The sequence below is a fragment of the Bos mutus genome, chromosome 19 (genome assembly GCF_027580195.1).
Source record: "Bos mutus isolate GX-2022 chromosome 19, NWIPB_WYAK_1.1, whole genome shotgun sequence".
In the NCBI taxonomy this organism is placed as follows: domain Eukaryota; kingdom Metazoa; phylum Chordata; class Mammalia; order Artiodactyla; family Bovidae; genus Bos; species Bos mutus.
Genome location: NC_091635.1, coordinates 24,061,127 through 24,081,183, shown reverse-complemented (window position 1 = coordinate 24,081,183; position 20,057 = coordinate 24,061,127). Strand labels below are relative to the sequence as shown.

At 38.9% G+C, this 20,057-nt stretch overlaps 1 protein-coding gene across 2 annotated transcripts in view; it reads right to left on the bottom strand.

The window, feature by feature from the left end:
• Positions 1-858: 858 nt before the first annotated feature.
• ZNF652 (zinc finger protein 652) overlaps positions 859-20,057 on the bottom strand; it is a 66,361-nt gene continuing 47,162 nt past the window's right edge. For both annotated transcript variants that reach the window (XM_070389714.1, XM_070389715.1), the window contains exons 3-6: positions 18,145-18,292; positions 17,688-17,803; positions 17,067-17,211; positions 859-9,713 (exon numbers count right to left, since the gene is read on the bottom strand). In XM_070389714.1, the coding sequence (XP_070245815.1) occupies positions 9,202-9,713; positions 17,067-17,211; positions 17,688-17,803; positions 18,145-18,292 (921 nt within the window). In that variant the 3' untranslated portion in view covers positions 859-9,201. The remainder of the gene's footprint in view (positions 9,714-17,066; positions 17,212-17,687; positions 17,804-18,144; positions 18,293-20,057) is intronic.

The following is a 20,057-nucleotide window of genomic DNA, read 5'->3' as shown; positions in this document are numbered from 1 at the left end:
TTCTTAATCTGAATCAAACAGGGTGCATCCTGAGCTGAAAGGCTCCTGGCAGAAAATGGTTGCTCCTCCAGTGGCTACAGTAACAGCTCATGTGTTGGAGAATTATTTACTTGCTTGTTGTCGGGTTTCCTCCACTGGAACACAGGCTCCACGAGAGCAGAGACTGTCTTGTTTACGGTGGAACCCCCAGTGGGCAGATCAGTGCCCAATACGTGTTGAGCACTCCATAAACATTTGTGGAGCAGACAAACGAGTGCATGAATGAATGGCGAAGTACCTCATCCAAGTACCACATTTATAATCATTGCTTTTCACTGAATGTGCTTTGTAAGCGCTTTCCATCTGGCTTCTTTTTCTTCAGACTGATCAGAACCCAATCATGAACCCTTTTTTCAAACACTGTTTTCTAGGACAGGTTCAGATTATTGCTCAGTAGACAGAGTAGTGTTACTGAAACCAATCAGCACTGAGCCAGGCAGCAGAGAAAAGAGAGAACTAATCACTCTAACTTTGGCCAGCAGCCGTGAAAACATGCTACTTTTCATACAGAGGTCAGCAGGATTCGTGGGCTGCCAGAGTGTTATGAAGACTGTCAACTGAGCATACGGAAGAAATGAACTGAAGGAAGACACACAATGGATATGGCTACTTTTTTTTTTTTTTTACTGTGAACATTAGCATTAAATTGGTTACCGTACACATCCAAAGGCCCAGCATCTTGGAAATATCATGAAATGGCACATCTTGTACCAGAGTCTCACAAGAATAAAATAGACAATGCTACATCAAGTGGTTAAAAATACACAAAAAAGTAGTTTTAACAGTCTATAAATTTTTATACTTAAAATCATGATTGAGTTGAAATAAAAAAAAAAAGTGCATTTCAATTGCTAAAAAAATAATATTGGTACAGTTAACACAAGGGGGATAATCAGTACATTGAGGGATCTGACAGGATGCTGGAATACAGAGGACTCCGGGAAGCTGGGCACGTTTGGAGATGCGGGAGGGAAGCGTGGCTCCCCCTCACCATGGTTCCCTGGGGCCGAGCAGCTCTCCCTCCCCAGTGTCTTTCCCATCTTACGAGACCCTGTCCCATTACCTGTCACCTCCCCAACTGAAGACTCCTCTAAACTTCTTTGCAGCATGAGAGGTACCTGCCCTATATGAGTCCAACTTGACCTTCAACTGCACCCTCACAGAGGTAGGAGAGGGACACTGCCCTCTTCTGGACTTGACACAAGTACCCCAGCCACATGGCCTTAATCCTTATGACCTAGCAGGCAGAACAGGGACCAAGCAGCTTCTGTTTCGTCAAACTCCTTTGGACAAATGTTCAACATTCAACAACAAGCTCTGTAAACCTAACGCTGAACAATTCCTGGCAAGCAAACTGGATTTTTTCTTTAAGAAATGAGGAAAAGTGCAAGTGATTTCAGTACTGTCAGGGAAAACAAAAATAAAGACAAACAAGTTACCCCTGGCCCCGTTACCTAAACCGATCACAGCTTCAGTTCTCTTTTTCATCAAATGGAGTTACAAGCAGACGCCTCTGTCTACCTATATTGCTCAGGGTCAGATTTGGCTGGGGAAGAAGGGCCAGGCAGACACCTGTTTGGAAGGCCATTTCAGGTGCAAATGCCTCCCAGTTCTACAGGCTAAATAGTTAGGGTCTGGGGTTTGCTTTTGCTTGATAACTGACCTGCTTCTTGTGAGGAAGACACCACTATAAGCACAAACAAACCTTGTGATCAGAGAGCTGATGAGGATTAGGAGCCCGAAGACAAATAACTGACACAGAGGAAACATGAGCTGAACTCTAACTGGGTGGAGTGGATGCCATAGCAGACCTCCCACAGGTCAGGATGCAGAGCTGACCCCAGTGACTTGCTCTCTGCTATAATGGACATGTGCTTGGAGCAAAGAAGGTAAGAAGCCTTTCCTCATTCCTACTCCAGTTATCCCTGCCGCTCTTCTTCTCAGAGACATGATGGCTCTATACTGGTGGTGGGATTTGGGAGGAAGAAGTAAGGAGGGTGACCTTCCTACTTTGCATTTAGCACAAGACAGATCCCTCAAGGGAAGGTTCTGGCTTTCTGTTCAGATGCCTGACCCCCAAGGACACCTGACCCACACATCAACCTTTGTTTCCATAAGGCTGAGCACTTAGTAATATGGGGAAAAGTCTTAAAAACCAAGATCTGAAAACAAATATGGAGCCAAGAAAGAATATTCTGTAAGAGACTTAAAAGTGGGATGTTGCTTTAGAAGGTGAGAATAGAGAAGCTCAAGTGTTTTGTTGCTCCCTTGTGGACAAAGCCAGTACTGCTGGTGGAGCAGAATCACGCTGCCCATGTCAAGAAAAGAGGGAAAGGCATACTCAAAACTTGCAGAAGATTGAGAATTCCTCTGAGGCTGCATATGTATGGTTGGGGATACAATTCTAGCAGGAAACACCAAAATTATGCCACCTACTTTCTTCCTTTTTCACTTTTGGAAAAAGTCTCAGGAGTTGAATGACCAAGCATAGAAAATGTATTTCCAGGTCAGGTTAGAGATTCTAAGAGAATAAAGTATTTCCCCATGAGCTTTCAAATGCAGTTAAACATAGCCTCTAGTCCTATGCAGAATGTGAGTTGGAGTCTCTGGCCTTGCAATCACACGGTCCCTTTCCACCCGTAAAAGGCAGGTAAGAAGGAAGCTGTGTTTGTCAAGGGAGCTGGATATTTAGAAACACCTGGACTCTCTGGCACATCCACTACAGAGACAGGCTCTTTGGTTGACCAAACCCAACAACACAAGTACCAGACTTCCTTCCAACTTTGGAAGGAAAACTCAGCTCCTACCCCTTCTTGCCCTGTCCCCCAAATCATTTTCAAGTAATTTGTAACATCCCTGATCTCACCAGGGAAGCTCAGATAGTGTGAAACTAGAAAGTGGAGGCGACACTTCTCCGGGGCAAAGACCCTTTGATACCTGTGCCAAATGTCTCATACAGATATGGACATGAAACAGGTCAACAGTCTGTCTCAGGGATGCGGCTTCTCAGTGTGAGCCCCCCATCACTCCCACTGCTGTACTGCCTGAGAGTCCCAGGAGAAAAGCCAGAAATACAAAGCGGTTGCTTTCAGTAGAAAGTTACCACATAAAAGAGGCAAACTTCTAGGGCAATAATGGGGACTACCAAGGCATATTAAAGTAAAAAGATTTAAAACAACAAGAAACTGTTGTTACTTATTTCTGTAGAAATCAACTTTTTGCATTTTGTAAACTAGTATTCCCATTCCAAATACCCATGGAAATCTTCAAATGTCTAGAATGTATTCATTATCAAACCTAAGCATTCTCACAATTTTGCACTATCCTATCAATAACATACTGTCACCAGATAAAAAGCAGTAAGAATTTATTAACAGCTGCCTTCTTAGACTCCCACTTCATGTGGTTATTAGTTAGTCTTGAAAACCTGAGTATTAGAACTATTAACTTTAAGGAAAGAGACATGACATTTCAAGTCAGAAAGGAAAGATTTTGACTAAGGCCAACATACTCAACTCAACAGCCTTCTTTTACTCTGATTTCCTCATTTGAAAGAATTGAATTTGTTTTCAGTTTTAGAGGAGAACTGAAAGGGAGCAAGAGACCTGTACACAGCACAAACCACAGTGCTGACTGTGAAAGGTGAGCCAATGACGAAAATGTTTTTATCAGTAAGGTGCTCATATCACATGGAGAATACAAGGAAACCTCCTTTTTATTACATCCTTCATATATTACGTATCCACAATATTTTAAAAATTAATTAGATGAGAACAAGCAGAAGAGAAACTAACTGGAAGTTTTTGAGGGATAGGATAAAAGAGGCCGATCAAAAATCAGTAAGGGACTTCTGATAAACCCAGAGAGCAATTTGAAATTAGACTAAAATAAAATTATGAGTACAACCTTGCAAAATGTTTCTAGAAGAGAGAGCGAGCACATAGAAAGAGGGTATAGCAACAGCAGCATTCACGATCCCTTACTCAGAAAGGGGAGGCATTCAGGAAGACTAAGATGAGAAAAAGATGTTTGGAAGAGATACTTAGTGACCTTTAATTTGAAAGGACCATCTGGTTTCTGGTGAAAGAAAAACACATGAGGAGTAAGATAAGAATAAAATATTTCATCATTAGAGATGTAATACATGAAGAAACAAGATATAAATAAAAGTTTAAAGTGTAATCTAAATGGGGGAACAAAACAGAAATGCATAAAAAATTCACACCCAAGGTTTCAGCGAGCTGGTAGAGACAAATCAACTGGAATATAGGTGAGTTCCAACAGTCATGGAGGATGAAATAATCAGAGGTAGGATTCAGATCAGGAAAAGAATGTTCCAGGATGCTGGCTTTTTGAAGGCACTCAAGAACAGAGAGAGAGAGACTGAAGCTGCAGCGAGAGAGATTAGAGAGATGTACACTCACTAACCTGTCATAAGAAAATTAAAAACAACTCCGGAAACATTGTGACAATACATATATTATCAAGTTATACACAGAGTTTAACAAGGTAGAAATCCACTTTGTAAGTAGTTTCTGACAACAGTATAGCTTCTACCTAGGGGATAAGGAAGAGAAGTTTGTTTTCTGGATATGCGATTCTGCAAATGATAAATGGTATATTATCTAATTCTTTAAACAAAAGTACCGAGTTACAGCTTCAAAGCTGGGACAATCAAGGAGTGTGATTTTCCTTTGAATATTGCAAAACCTATCCTCTAAGACAAAAAGATCTGATCACAAAGTCTATAAAAAGTCCAGAGAGTATAAAAGTACAGAACTATGAAAGTAGATATCTTGATGGCAACTTTTATGGCTTCCATAGAAAGTCTAGAGAGGATCTCTGGTTTGCTTTATCGAGGTAGTGTCCAGGGTTGGAAGGTCATTGTCATTTGTCACAAATGCTACAGATGACAGAAGCACGTTAGCTAGGGTGTTGCTAGTACATAATAATGCCAGTATCTCTTAATGGCTAATGACCTTTCATTCCTGAAAAGAAAAAAAAAAAAAGATCTTTTGGGAAATTTCCTATCTTGGTTCAGGCAAAGGAAAATTAAAACCCAATATTTACTTGCTCAATTGTAATAGTCTGAAGGAATCCAAGTGGGTTGATTTTTGTAATGGGACATAGTTCATAAAATGTAATTTATCCCTAAATGTAATTTATCCCTTTTTCATCAAATACTTCTCATACAGTCTGGAACAGCATCAAAATGTTCATCATGTTGGTCAGCAACATAATAATAATAAAAGTTGTCTCTTCTATACAGTAGCTCAAACAGAAGGATTTCTCTAACTTTAGTTTTTCTTTCTCTCTTTTTTTCAAACATTAAAATCCCACCCACCATTCTGTATTTCACTAACTGAAATCTTTAAGATGTGGTAAATACACACACACATACATATATATACACACACATCTGTAATGAATTTCTATGTCTGCTTGATTTTCTTAAAATTTCCAGTGAAATAAAAATTAAGCTAAACAAGCATATCCATTCAACAAACATAAAAACTGAAAAAAAAAGTCAAGAAATAGAAAATCAAAAGTTTACAAGCATCTCTTCAGAGTATTTTGCCTTTAGAATACAAGGGACAATCAACCATATATAGAGAGTGTATATACGGAACATTCTAAACACAATGAAAATTTCCTTCCAATCAATGTTGGTTTAAGAAAGATGGTATGACTATGGCAATGTCCATGCTCAGTCATTAATTTAGAACAGAAAATGTAAATGGTAGACTGTAAAAGTATATGTAACTGATCTGTAAAGGCTACTGTGAACTATGTAGGAAAGTTTTACGTGGAGACTTCCCTGCCTGCTAAAAATAGGAATCAAATCACAAATATACATGGAAAGGAAGCCACATGCTTTAAACTGTTCATCTGATTTTCTTCATTCAAATGTAAAAGTCTAACTCTGTGTAAGCCTGCCCCTCTCGATTTGAGAAAGCAGCAAGCAGCCTTTCACTAAGGCTAAGGAAGAGTTTATATTTGAATGACAAATCTACGTGAAAGAATAGAAAAATGTAAAAAGAAAATTAAAAAGCAGTATCAACTCAAGCTGGGATTTCTAAGTAAGTCTTAATTCTAGCAATGGTACAAGCCTTTGAAGACAGGAAAATTTAAGTCATGAAAAGCAGCCTCAATTTGATATCTATATGATGCTGAAATGTGGCCTTTGTTGTCTTTAAAATTTAAGTACAGAGAAGGGCTGAGAACTCAAACTCCTCCAGAGTTCTTTTTTTCATAAACAGGTAACAAATAGGTAATAATTTCTGAAGAAGTCACAGGGTGCTGTACCATAGGTGAGAGGGAACATGCCACACAACTGTTATCTTAGTAAAGGATCCCATCAAATGTTTAACCCTGAGTTCGAGTCTTAAGCATGTTAAACCTGATGCACATATATGTTTAAGGCTTCATCCTGCAGTTCTTCTATTCAGAAACATTGTTATGAATATTCTTAATGCATTTCATTAGGCATATGTAATCTGACACTGATGAGCAGCCAATATATTCTGAGCAGTTTTCCTGAAGACCACAAACCCCAAATCAGGGAAGGTATACTTAACTAGGGGAAAAATTTGAGTTTCCAGATTGTTCCATAATATATTTCACTAAGAAACTGTATTGTGTGACAATGCTCATTTTTTAAAGAAGATAATCCTTTTTTTTTTTTTGCTTCTATTAAGGGTGGTAGTGATTTTCTGCTTAGTATTGGTTTTCCTACGTAGCACATGTTTTATGGCTATATTCACTTGAATGAAAAAAGAAATATGACTAACTGGATTTTCCAGTGTGTAATTTATAGTACACCTCATAAAATGGTTGATTCTGTAAGTCTCCAGTTAGAATTCAGAACTGCAGCCCAATATTGTAAATTTATTTAGAATAAAATAACCAATTAATTAAGCTCAATTTACATCTTAAAAATCATTTTAATATTGTAAGCTTGGACATGAAAAAATGGTTATGTCCACACAAAGGTGTATACCCACAAATTGTCATGGAATGCCAAGGAAATTGTGGAAGTAAAGGGAGGCAGCCACCAAAGATAGAACAGTCATAAATTAACTTTTCTTATTGGTTTGGGTACTTGAGTGGTCAAAGAATGTATACAAACATTTAAAACAGCATTCTTTAGAAGTTACATCCAAAAATAGGGAGAAAAATATGATACTGAAGATACTTTTCTGCCTCACTTCCAAATTTTCCTATGCTCACCATAGAAGATAAAGGCGATAATCAGAAAGAAAAAAATCTGGAAGTATTAAACCAAAAAGCTAGCAGAGAATACAGCATTTTAAAAATAGGGACTTAACCTCAATGGAGAGTTCCCGTTTTTCCTACCACAGAGCTAATAAGCCAGAAAAGTGCTGCAAATATTTCCGCACACTTAATGTTAAAAATAAAAATAAATAAAAGTCAGGGTTCTGAGTCACGCAAAGATTTAAAAACCCGAGGAAAGAAAAATGAAGAAATTTCAAGATTAAAAAAAACTGAGGAAGGGAGAGAGAGAGAGAGTAGACTTTGTGCTGGAACTCAGTTCACTGACATGAAAAATTACAAAACTTTTAGCTATACTGAGTCTGGATAAATGTGATCAGTTAAAAGTAATCTGTTAGCCCTTCTGCTCAGCCTTTCCTATAATGAACCCCTGACTGACCATGCTCTTTAGAAGTTGCCCAAACTCTTCCAAACCTGCCCCAAATTAGAGACTGGCTCTTCTTATCACCAAGAAGACTGCTACCAGGTAATTACTTGCAGAGGACAGGGCAGCAAAATGTCACTTTCTTCCCCTCACTACAATTTTAACTGTGTTGAACAGCTTGAAGTTGTGACTATATCCATTGATACAAGAGACATTTTAGAAGTCATAACCCATTTGTGTTCTTATCCAAATTTCTCAGCCACTATTAGCAACATCATGTTTTGATTTTAATGTACTGTTTTATCTTTCCACAACAATTCTAGAAAAACAAGCAACCTCAAAATAAGCAGAGTAGCAGGAGACTTCAATCTATCATCCCACAAAGGTTGAACCTGAACACAGTTCTGAGGGAAGTGAGACGTGGCTGAGATGAAACAGCCTCCCCAACTTCCTCCTCTTGATGGTGAACAGCTTGACTCAGATTTTCAAAACAGGCCAGCTTCAGGTGACTTCCCTGGAAAAGGCTCAACCCCCTGCAAATCATTCCATTTAACACACTAAACTGAACCAAACGGAACATGGAGGATAGAGCATGTCCGTAAGCCTAACAGACCCCCCAAGTGTTAAGCAGAGATTAAAAAACTACCAAGGACTTAGGTCAAGTTCTGAAAGCTAAACCTCATTTTTTGCAGTAACTTGGTCTGGAGACCCTCTGAGATACATCTACTTTCTGAAGCACCTTTGAGTTGTACGGATGTAAGAATAACTTTGAACTATAGAAGTTATATGCATCTTTAAGAATCACATTTTGATGATTATAAAAATTTTTTCTATTTTACAACATAGGTCCAGCTACACTGAAAAAATTACACCGCTTATTGAAATACATTTCGTTTTAGAAACAGACTACTAAAGAAGTCTATACAAAAACTCTAAAATAATTTCTGTAGTAAAATAAAGAGTGCATTAGGAGAGCTACACAAAGAAGAAATTTTCTGTCTTTCTCTATAATGCTTGATATACTGTGAAACACAGCTAGCTCAACTCTGAAGCCAGCACCAAAAGCTGAAAATAATTTGTTACGATACACAGTGATACAATTAATGCTCTGGATTAATCTCACAGCCTTCCCGATTAGTACAAAGGAAACCAGGCCTGTCCCCTCTTTGAGGAGAAGTCCAGGATATAAAAGCAAGCATACCTCATCAGCTGATATGAAATTATAAAATTCCACAAGTCTGAGTATTTGAAATTTATAAAAGTCACCAGAAAATGCAAGCAAATTGGGCTTTACTTCGGTGGTTCCCTGGTTTAGATGACAGTTCCCTCCGTGAGCTCAAGGTCTTCTTGTTCACTCCCTCGGATGTGCTGATTCACCAAGACAATGACAAAGCTCTTGGTGGAGGCTGAGAGTCTGACAGCTACAGAAATGCTCACCAACCCCCTCTCTGCAAACTCAAACAGGGGCACGTAACTCGTGGAGAACACACTTAAGGAGATGGATGTTAGTGATGCTGTGCTGCACTGTTCTTCTCTGCCAGGTGCCGCAGAAACGTGTCCTCACCCTGGCCTCTGTTATTTAAAGGCTCACTCTTAAAGAGAGCTGGAGGTGGGGGCAGGTGAGGGACGGGCGGAATGGGAAGGTGGTGTGGGTGGTGAGGGTGAGCGTGGATGTGAAGGTGTGAGAAGGGGTGGGGGATGGGCCGAGGGGGCAGAGTGCCGACAGGGTTCATACTGACGGGAGGGGCGGGGGTCGTGGGGGTGTTCACCGCAGAAGGAACTGGGGTGGCTGGGGAGGTTGTGAGTGGGATCTGGACAGCAGGCGGCACGTTCACGGGGCTGGTCACCCGGAAGCACTTCTCCTTGTGGGCCTTAAGCATGTTGGAGAAGCGGAACCGCTGGCCGCACACGTCACACGGGTAGGGCTTCTCGCCTGTGTGAGTCCTACGGTGCCTCTTCATGTTGGGGCGGCTGGTGAAGCTTTTGCCACAGATTTCACAGATAAAGGGTTTCTCTCCTGAGATGAACACAGACACAAAGACATGATTAACACACTAGGCGGTAAGTATGTGCTCCAGCTACCCCTCATATTAAATAAGGTTACCACTCCTCTCCCTTACTGCATATTATATTCGGATAGTCATGAAAGAGTCCCCCAAAGTTGGGACTTCACAAAAAACAGCAGACACAACTAAAACTTATATACAACCTACCATCGGGGCTTGGGTAAAAGATTAAAAAAAAAAAAAAGGCATCTACAAAAGTCATCTCCCACATCCTACAGGAAGAAGTGGTCGGATGGCTTTCCTGTGCTCAAGAGGACCAAGCCCACAGATGAATCTCTGCCTTTAAGCTAGGCCAGCTGATCTGTAAGCAATTTCTGACATTCCAACACAACGCAGGACTTTGCTGAAAATGTCCCATGGAGTAAATGAGTCTCCTTATGTCTCCTCGTTGCTAATGCTTCGCATGTGGCTTACTTTTTGGTATTTGGGGAAATAGTGGACTGACTCACCCTACAACATGGATTTCACAATGCAGTGTTTCTCTGCAGGCAGTTTTCCATCACATGGGACTGTCTGCACATCTGAAGAGCACTCAGTGGTCCTGGCTCCAGTTTACTAAATGCCCCTAAGAAATTCTGACCATCAAAAATGTCCCCATACCATTTCCAAATGCCCATGGGTGTGGGGAGGATTGACAGGCAGGCTACCGTTCTTGGTGGAGAACATTTGGGATAGGGAGCCAAAAAGGAAACAAAACCCCATAATTCTAAGTGCACCTAGGGAGGAACTTGGGTTTGGGTTCTAAGGGATTAATTTTTAAGCTTTCCTTTGGACTTACTGCATAGTGGACTTACTGCTTATTCTATGCTGTTTGCCTGCCCCTCTCCCCAGGTTATAGGGGAGAAACAAAAATACGTGTCTGTGATCACTTCACCCAGAATGCTGTGGTACGGTGTGCAGTACCTGTACACATGTGCTTCAGTGACCATGTGCTTGTATTTGTCAATTCCTTCACCAATGCTCAGTGTATGTAGCTTCTATCTTTACTGTAGCTCCTGCTACAAGAGTTTGCTCTCACTTCAATCACTGCTCCCTTTCTTTCTAACAGATGTCCTTATTCTACTCAGTATAAATAAAAGATACTGCATATTGTTCTAATATGCAGTCTTACTTACTTACTTTGTTCTAATCACTTAACATCTCATTAACCTTTGGTGATCCTGACAGCCTTATGAGGGAGGTATGTTGTTATCCCTGTTTTACTGATGAGGAAATTAAGAAACTTGCTAAAGATTCTATGGCTAGTGGAGAGGCAGGATTTAAAATTCTGCAGAATGGCTCCAGACACAAAAACCACAGCACTTTATACCCCAATGCTTTGTGCATTCCTGCACACACAAAGGAATGTTATTTTCTTACTGTTTTCCTCCACTTTGAGACTTCTAACCCTTTGGCAAACACCTCTTTATCCATATTGCAGTCTTTACTTCTCTCTGCCTTTGAAAACGGAAATCTCCTGGTGCCCTCCCCTTCAATGGAAGCCAGAATTGCCCTCACTTCCTGAAGCCTGAATTGAACTGTCAGGACAGACCAGTCTTCTCCACTGTTACCAGTACTATCTGCTGACTAGAATATTTCTTTTATCTTCCTACCTTTCATTATTCAATCACTGCCACTCTTCACTGTGATTCACATTCATCTTTCTAGATACATTCTGTACCCATTTGCTTTCCTTCTTTTTAATCCATTTCCTCCAATTAAAAACTTAAAATTCTCTGTTAAGTGGAACTGATCAATTGTGATACACTTATCTAATGGAGGGTGTCATTAAAAACAATATTTTAAAAAGTATAGAAATGTAATTGTTAACATGAAAACCTATAATCTATTATCTATAGTCTATTAAATAAAACAAGCAAGTTATGAAAATGTATGTATGTGTTATCCACTTTTAATGAAAAATGCATATAGGAAAATATGGAAAAAAATACAACAAATGTTACAAGTGATTATCTTTATTTATTTATTTTTTTGATTATCTTTAGATAATGGGTTTATGAGTGATTTTTATTCTTTTTTATGCCTATATGTACTTCCTGTTTTCTAAGATAAACATGATTCATTTGTATAATAAAATGTTTTAAAAGCACACCTATTTGATAACCTATTAATCTCCTTGACCCTTTCCTCCTTGACTCTCCAGAGTTAACATTCTTCATTCCCAACAGCCATATGGAACCAGAGCCAAAGGACCTAATCTTTGATTATTAATCTAATACACGCAAACACTCTCCATTTCACTAATCACTTTGTTGGTTCACTATACATTTTACTGACTGAAAGTTTACTAAATATATGGACTTTCTGTTATGTGTTCAAACCTGGCTCCAAAACTGGATTGCTCTAATCGTCTCTCATTTGTAGTCTTCCAGGCTATAATGATTTGCTACAGATAGATCAAAAACTATTAGAATTGGTCTACCACAAATCCATGTATTCAAATTTAAATGAGTCCTTTTTACTACTTACTAATCTTTTATCCATTTCTTGAGGTCCTACCAAATTTTCCACATTTGCTGTTCGAGACATACACCCACAATTTCAACTAACTCTAACTCTCATTATTTATTAGGCCCAATCTTTTAACTGTGCTAATGACTGATGATAAAGTTTCCCTGAAACCTCAAGGCAAGATTACAATGAGGCTGAAACAAGGAAAAATAAAAATATAATACTTGAAATCAACCACCTGTACAATGTCCCATTTTAAGGAAATGCTAGTAAATGGGTGGCTGGAGGAGGTACTAACATCTAAGTCCATCAGGGTAACTAGAAACACATATATCAATACACCTTATGATGTGACCTGTTACATACAGATAAAGCTAACCTAATTGTAAGAAATAGTATTATAGTGAATCTGAAGAACACACAATATAAACAAAGAGAGAATCTGCAGGGAAGATTAAAGAGAGCAAGAATTTGGCTAGTTGGCTGTCTTCTGCACTGTTCAAAGGAAAAACTGATCTGGCCAATAAACATAACCACTCTAGTCTGCTTATGAGTATCCATGAGCAGCATCAGAAATCTGTATATCTATATATCTGGCCTACCATAAGATTACAGTCCTTCACGTGGATTACTGCAACAGCCATCTGACTGGTTTCAGCTTATCTATTCTTGCCCCCACCCTCCAATCAGTCCACTCTTCACACTGTGAAGCCAGAGTGAACTTTCAGACAGTTGTGTCACACTCTGCTTAAAACCATTTAAGGACTTCTGACTGTCCTCAGAATAAAGCTCAAACTTTTCTACGTGGCTTATCCTGCGATCCAATACTTGCTTATTGCTCTCAGGTATCATGTCTTATCATATTCCCTGCCTCTTCTCCTCCCCTAATTCATCAAATTCTAGCCAGTTTCATTTAGTTGTACTTACTATGCTCTCATCACCAAACCACTGTTAGGCCTTAATCGTCTATCACTATCACCCTAATCTGACAATAAGGTCTGTGAACCTAGGGACTATTTTAACCTTGTTCATTACAGTAACCCCACTGAGTAGATTCTTAACATCAATAAATAAATATTAGTTAATTCTAAGACATGCATTCCCCCCATACTGACATCTGTGAAACTGATATATACCATAACAATCGATGGCATTTCATTCTTTAATTTGCAGCATTTTCTTAGTGATATATAAACTTAGCTTTGTCATGGAACTGATGACTTCTTGAATTCAATGAAGGTTGGGACTCACCATTAAGATCATTCAATTACCTTCCTTGCCTTAATTTCCTGTCCCTGACAATCTTGTGATTATAATTTAGCAACTAATATAAATTTTATTTTAGGCAAAGTATATTCTGACCAAAGAACATAAGAGTTCTGAACCACCTATCATTCAGGCTTTTCATTGTAAATTAGCAATTTTATTAATATATCATTAAGACTACTTAGCATACACACACAAAAAAACTATTTAGCACACACACACACAAAGACTATTTAGCACAGATCAATCCCTCTGATCCTGACTGGGTACGCTGACAAATTCTGGAAGTTGAGAACAGACTCTGGGATGGTGCTTTTTGCCCTCATGATGTCCTGTGTATCCTTCCATTTTATTACTTGCTTCCTTAAATTTGTATCAGAATAACTTAAGTATGTGTTTCTAGAATCAGATTGCCTTGGACAAGTTCTTTACTCTCTAAGCCTCATCTGAAAAATGAAGATAATAATAGGTTACTGTGATAAGTTAAAAATTCGAGGAGTATTTGATCAAATTCAACAGTATTTGATACACAGTAAACATTCAATGCATTTTATTGCTACTACTACTATTATTATTACCATTACTATCACTGGACTATAAGCTTTTTAAGGGCAAATACCAGGCCTTAATTCATTCTGTATCTCTAGGTACTTAGCACTATGCCTGGTACAAGGAGAATTAGCAATTATTCTATGTTGAACTCACCCCGTGTCCACACCATCCCAGGAAACCCTGCCTGAGGGCTGGTCGCCTCCCTAGATAAGATCTGCCTCACTTCTGTTTAACTGCAAAGAAATAGCCCAATCAATGTCAGTTCCTGCAATGGCCTTAATCCCCACCAAAACACACTCTACAAGTGGTTCCAACCAGCCGTAAAAGAGCTATCTTTTTTCTTCTGTAAAAGCTAACCCTTCTTGGGTCCTCTCCAAGGTACTACTGCCATCCTTATTTAATACTGATACCAACGGAACCAGAGGCCTACAGGGGTTGCATAACTCAGGTAAGGCCACACTGCTAGTGAGTGGCAGTGCCTTCCCAGTGTAAGCATCATAAACAATATTAAAAGGCAGATGACCAACCGGGGGAAGTATTTTAATACTGCTGTTAAACAAGATCCAGGGGACATAAATATATACAAAGAGCTATGATATAAAGAGCTACCACAAACAATAAGAAAAAGCCAAACACTGCAATGAAAGGATGAATACAAATAAGGCACAAGCAATTCAGAAAAGAAAATACACTGATACCCAACAAGTGTACTGAAAGAAATGCTCCATCTTACTTAGCAATTAAGTACAAATTAACACAAAAAGAAGCCATTTTTCACCTATTAATTCAAAAATTATTTTATTTACATTGGACAGGGTTGGGAAAATGAGTGCTTTCAGGCACAGCCGCTAAGAGTGTATATGGACAGCTATTTGGCAATACATACCACCAATTCTTAAAAATACACACATACCTTTGCCCTAATAATCCCATTTCCAGGAATTTATCTAAGAAAATAATCATGGATGTGTTAGCCAGAAAGTTGTTTGTCACAGTACTATTAATACTTATAACAGTAAAAAAACTTGGAAAAACCTAAATGTCCAATGGGGGACTAGTTAAATAAAATGGAGATAATGTCCTTAACAGGACCATGGTAAAGGTTATATTGATTAAATGAGATAATGTATGCAAAGTGCTTAAGATAATACTTGGCATATATGTGCATAATAAATAATGGCTATTATTACAACAAATTTATAAGGGCTATTACACAACCATTAAAATGATATTACTGTTAATGACATAATACAGTAAAATAAAAGTAGGTTATAATAGAGCATAAAGACCCAACTTTGGTTTTATTACTATATATATATATATATATAAAGTTTTTCACAGTATCTGTATATATATTAAAAAATCACAGAATTTAAAAAAAATACATATGCTAAAATGTTAACAGTAGTGATCTCACTGATAAAGATTATAGAGCATTGCATTTTTCATTTTTTCTAATATACTTTCATAAGTATGTACTACTACTTTTAATGAGAAGAATAAACATTTAAGTGAATATAAGTGGCTATATTCCTTTAGAAGAAACAGGAAATGTTCAGGTTGCCTATTTGGTCAAAGAAGAATATGCTAAATATATAAAACTTTGTTTTTATTCAACAAATACATTAATCATGAAATGTACACTTCAGTTTCATACTCTGGACATTTAAGGGCCTGAAAACAGAAAGAAGGACAAAGGAGAAAGAAGAAAGAGGGAGAAACACAGGAGGAGAAGAGGGGGAGAAAGTCCAGGGAGGAAGCAGCACAGGGAGACAGGCAGGGAAGAGGTGGGCGCAGAGGCAGCGGCTCACACAGTGGACCCTTCCAGGCTTGCAGCAGACACTGACTGGGCGTCTACCATGTGCCAGGCGCTGTTTGTGAGTGTGAAGCAGCTTCTGCCATCAAAAGACTTACTTTCTGCTGAATAGTTTCCTGCTGAATTAACAAAAACTGTGCCCTAAAACTGACTCAGAACTGAGAGTCTATCCAAGAACCACCAGACTTTAAGGGGAGAATCTATTAAATACTCTGATATATACTGCTATCTGCTTAGGCTTCAAAGTTAGCATTACCTTTTGAAATGTAATTTACTTAAACTTCTCTCATGCTCTAGCTCTAGCTCTTCTCTTCCTCTAGCTTATTCCTTAAAATCTGAGGTGCTCTGCTCTGAAGGGGAAAGAAGCCCATCAGGCAGGCATTCTTCCTTGGGCTTTAAATATAGAAATGGGAACTAGAGAGACCCAGACATGGGCAGAATTTCCTCACCACTCGTAAGCAGGCTAAGCTAGATAATCTCTTGTGGTTCTTTCTAGCTCTGCTACTTTGCAGACTAATAAAACCTAGAATTCTGTGATTAGGTTTTATTTAAAAGCTTGAAAAATGTTTCATACTGTTCAGTTTGTGCAAAGACATCTAATTCCAGAGCATCAAGAAGAGATGGAGATACAATGCCCCAGTGTTTACACTGGGCTGTTATTCTAACCAGCTCTCTGAAGGCTGGGTGATCAAATGCTTACAAGACAATTCTATGCTATGAAGCATATACCCCTGAAAACATAAAGCAGTTAAAACATTATTTAACCTCAGTTGATGGTTATGTTCATGAAAAGTAGTGAATTTTGGTAAATCAATTCCAATCAAACTTTAAGAATACTGAGAGGGTTTTCTGCTAAAAGCAGTCAATATCCTCCATTTTTTAAAGACCTAGAATCCTTTCCTCAGAAAAATAACATATACACATACACAAAATAAGTTTCATACAATTTCAGGAGATCCTGTGCCCCAAATAAAGAGTCCATCACCTTGAAGGAACTCACAGTTAAAAGGCACTAACAATACTTTTTGAAATAAAATAAATTGATAAAAGCTTAATTTTTCAATATTACAAATTTGCATTGTTCAATATCAGATTTATGTAAAACGGCATTTGCACTTAGGATGCAGGCTTGTGGTTTAGAATTTTAAGTAAACAGATTCACAGGTGATCATCAATAAGCGCCTGAGACACATCTGTACTTTTCTCAAGAATTCCTTACCAGTGTGTGTTTTCATGTGCTCGTCGAAGTACTGCTTCATGTTGAAGTCCTTGCCGCACCACTGGCACATGAACTGCTTGTGCCCGATGTGGATGCTCATGTGGGAGCGGAGCTGGTACTTGTACTGAAACCTTTCGTCACAGTTCTGCATTGGACACAGTGGAGACTTCTGAATGCCAGGCAGAGCAGCTTTACTTGCACCCACCCTATATAGTCTGAGATTAGCTTTATTTTTCACACTCAAAATAGAACCTGCTTGTGTCAACTGTTTGGCTCTGTCTGCTGTATTTCCCCAGCTGAGTTATTAATAAAAGGGAACATTTCTTAAATAATTATCACTGAAGTATATCCAACTTCTCTGAATTAGTGAGAAAAGTAAAATAAGTCACCACGTGTTAGTCCCAACTTTAACCTAATCTAAGAAAGTCAACGCTGTGTTAAAAATGACTGCTCTTTACCCAGCAGTGAGCTAACAACACGCAGCGCTCAGCACATGGGTCTGATGCTTCTGTGGAAACGCAGTCTGCGCCTTGCACAATGCATGCCTCTCTTCCCCTGCTCACCACGTACACACACACAAGCCAGCCCCCACGCCTGGGCCCGGGGGCAGCCAGGCCTTACCTCGCATCTGAAGGGCTTCTCTCCAGAGTGCTGCAGGGAGTGCACCTTGAGTGACATGCTGCGTTTGAATGACTTTCCACAGGTTTCACAGGTAAATGGCATATCTTTTGTGTGTGCTGCAACACAGAATGCACTTACACTCAGAATCAGCTCACCAAAAGGCTCAAACTGGAAAAGAGATACGTTCTACTGTAAGGACATCTTAATTTACTACACTCTAATCTGTGAGGCTGTAACAGCAAAGGTGAAAGAATAACAATGTTGAAAAGAAAGCGCGCTTCCCTGGGTGTGGAAGACTACCATCCAGTCTGGTGATGCTTACTGAACACATGTTGCATTCGGTTTCAACAAGTCAAAACTGATTCAAATAAGGCCGTGTCTCATATGCTGCCCACTTCGAAGCATAAGACACACCAAAGAACGAGAAAATTATAGGTGTTAGAGAAAAGCAACTTACCAACCATATGTTTCCGTACATGAGCCATGGTATAGAATTTCTTCTCACAAATTTCACAGGAAAATTTCTTTTCTGCATATCCATGGACAATCTTGATATGTTCATGAAGGGACCAGAGTTTCTTGAACGATTTATTACAGGAAACACACTGAGCAGGATAAACAGAAATAATCTTTATTTATAGGGATTTCCAGAAAGCCTCACCTGTGGACCAGCAGCTGAAATTGGCCAAGTTGAATGGGTTGCAGTATCTTAGTTCCCTCGACCAAGGACTGAACCCAGGACATAGCGTAAAAGTCCAGAGTCCTAACCACTGGACTGCCAGGGAAGTCTCATGAAGTGGGTGTGTTTTAGATTTGTGGCACAGACCAGAATCCAAACAAATGCTATTCTTTCATGAAGTCCAGATTTCAAAGCCAACATCTTTATGTTCAATTTCCTAAGATGAATTTTTTTAGAGACACTTTGGGAGTATGAAAACAATGGCAAAAAGTAAGACAAAAAGAAATACAAAGTTCCACTAATATCAAAGAATTAACTGCTTTTATCAAATTAGTATTGTACCTTTGAAAAGAACCTTCACATTTTATTTTTTTTTAAAATATGGATTACCGTAAGCAGCTGTTTCCTACACATGGGTTACTATGTAGTTAATATGTGTTTACCAGAGAATACAAACTAATTTTAAATTAACATAAAAGCAAGATAAAACAAAGCATACGTGAATGGTTATAGATCTACAGAAGAATAACAATATTTTTGTAGCTTAGCAAACATATTCAGAGTCTTCATTAATACAAACTACTTATATTTTACTATATTTTCCTAATTTTCTCTATTAAACATTTCCCTCTGGCAGAATTTAACATAACCCCTCAGCTGTTGGTATCCTCCCTTTTCCTGAGGAGCTCAGATCCAGATCTCGCGCAGGGATCTGTAGGAGACACAGGCAATCTACCTACTGCCCTCTATTATGCATCATTACTAGTCTAGGATATCATAACATGTATCAAAATAAAATACTTCTGGTTAAAAACAGTATTATGACGTTCTAGGTAACCATCAGACTCTGTAATACATAAGGGAAAAACTTGTTACTTGCTGCAAAATTTAATAAAGATCTCTGAACACACTGTCACTTCAGGAAATGAGGACCAAGAAGAGTCACAAAGATAAGCCTCTGGCTGGATACTGCTGGAGGAAAGGATAGACAAACCCTATAAGCCATTCATTCTGTAGAGCAGTTTTAATTTTTACTTGTTATTAGGTCATCAGGATTAGAAATGCAAAAATAGTTCATTCAGCAGAATCCACAAAACTTAAATTATAAGTTTAAATGAAATTACGGTGAGGAACAGTGAATACAGTCACACAAAAAAAGGATTTATTAAACGTTTTCTTTTCTGCATTTCTTCTTCTTGTTTAGTCGCTAAGTTGTGTCTGACTCTTTGGGACCCCATGGACTGCAGCCTGCCAGGCTCCTCTGTCCATGGGATTTCCCAGTCAAGAATACTGGAGTGGGTTGCCATTTCCTCCTCTAGAGGACCTTCCTGACCCAGGGATTGAATCCGCATCTCCTGCACTGGCAGGCACTGGCATGCCAATTTTTAACCAGCAGAGCTACCAAGAAAGCCCCTTCTGTACTTAATGAAGCAAAGTTAAAAGAAAAAAAAAACAAAAAGCAACTACACAAACATCAAGATCAAGAGACACCTTTTCAGCAACGGATCATTACAGAGCTAAGTCTGACCCCTAGGGTGCAGCACTGCATAGCACTCCCTCTGGCCTGAACTGCCGCAACCAATTGAGAACCAAGCCCGGCACCAGCAGTTACTGAGTGACAGGCGCCACGATTCAGTCTTCTTTTATTTACCAAGTATGTCAGAGGTCAAGTCACAACTGATGGATCAAAA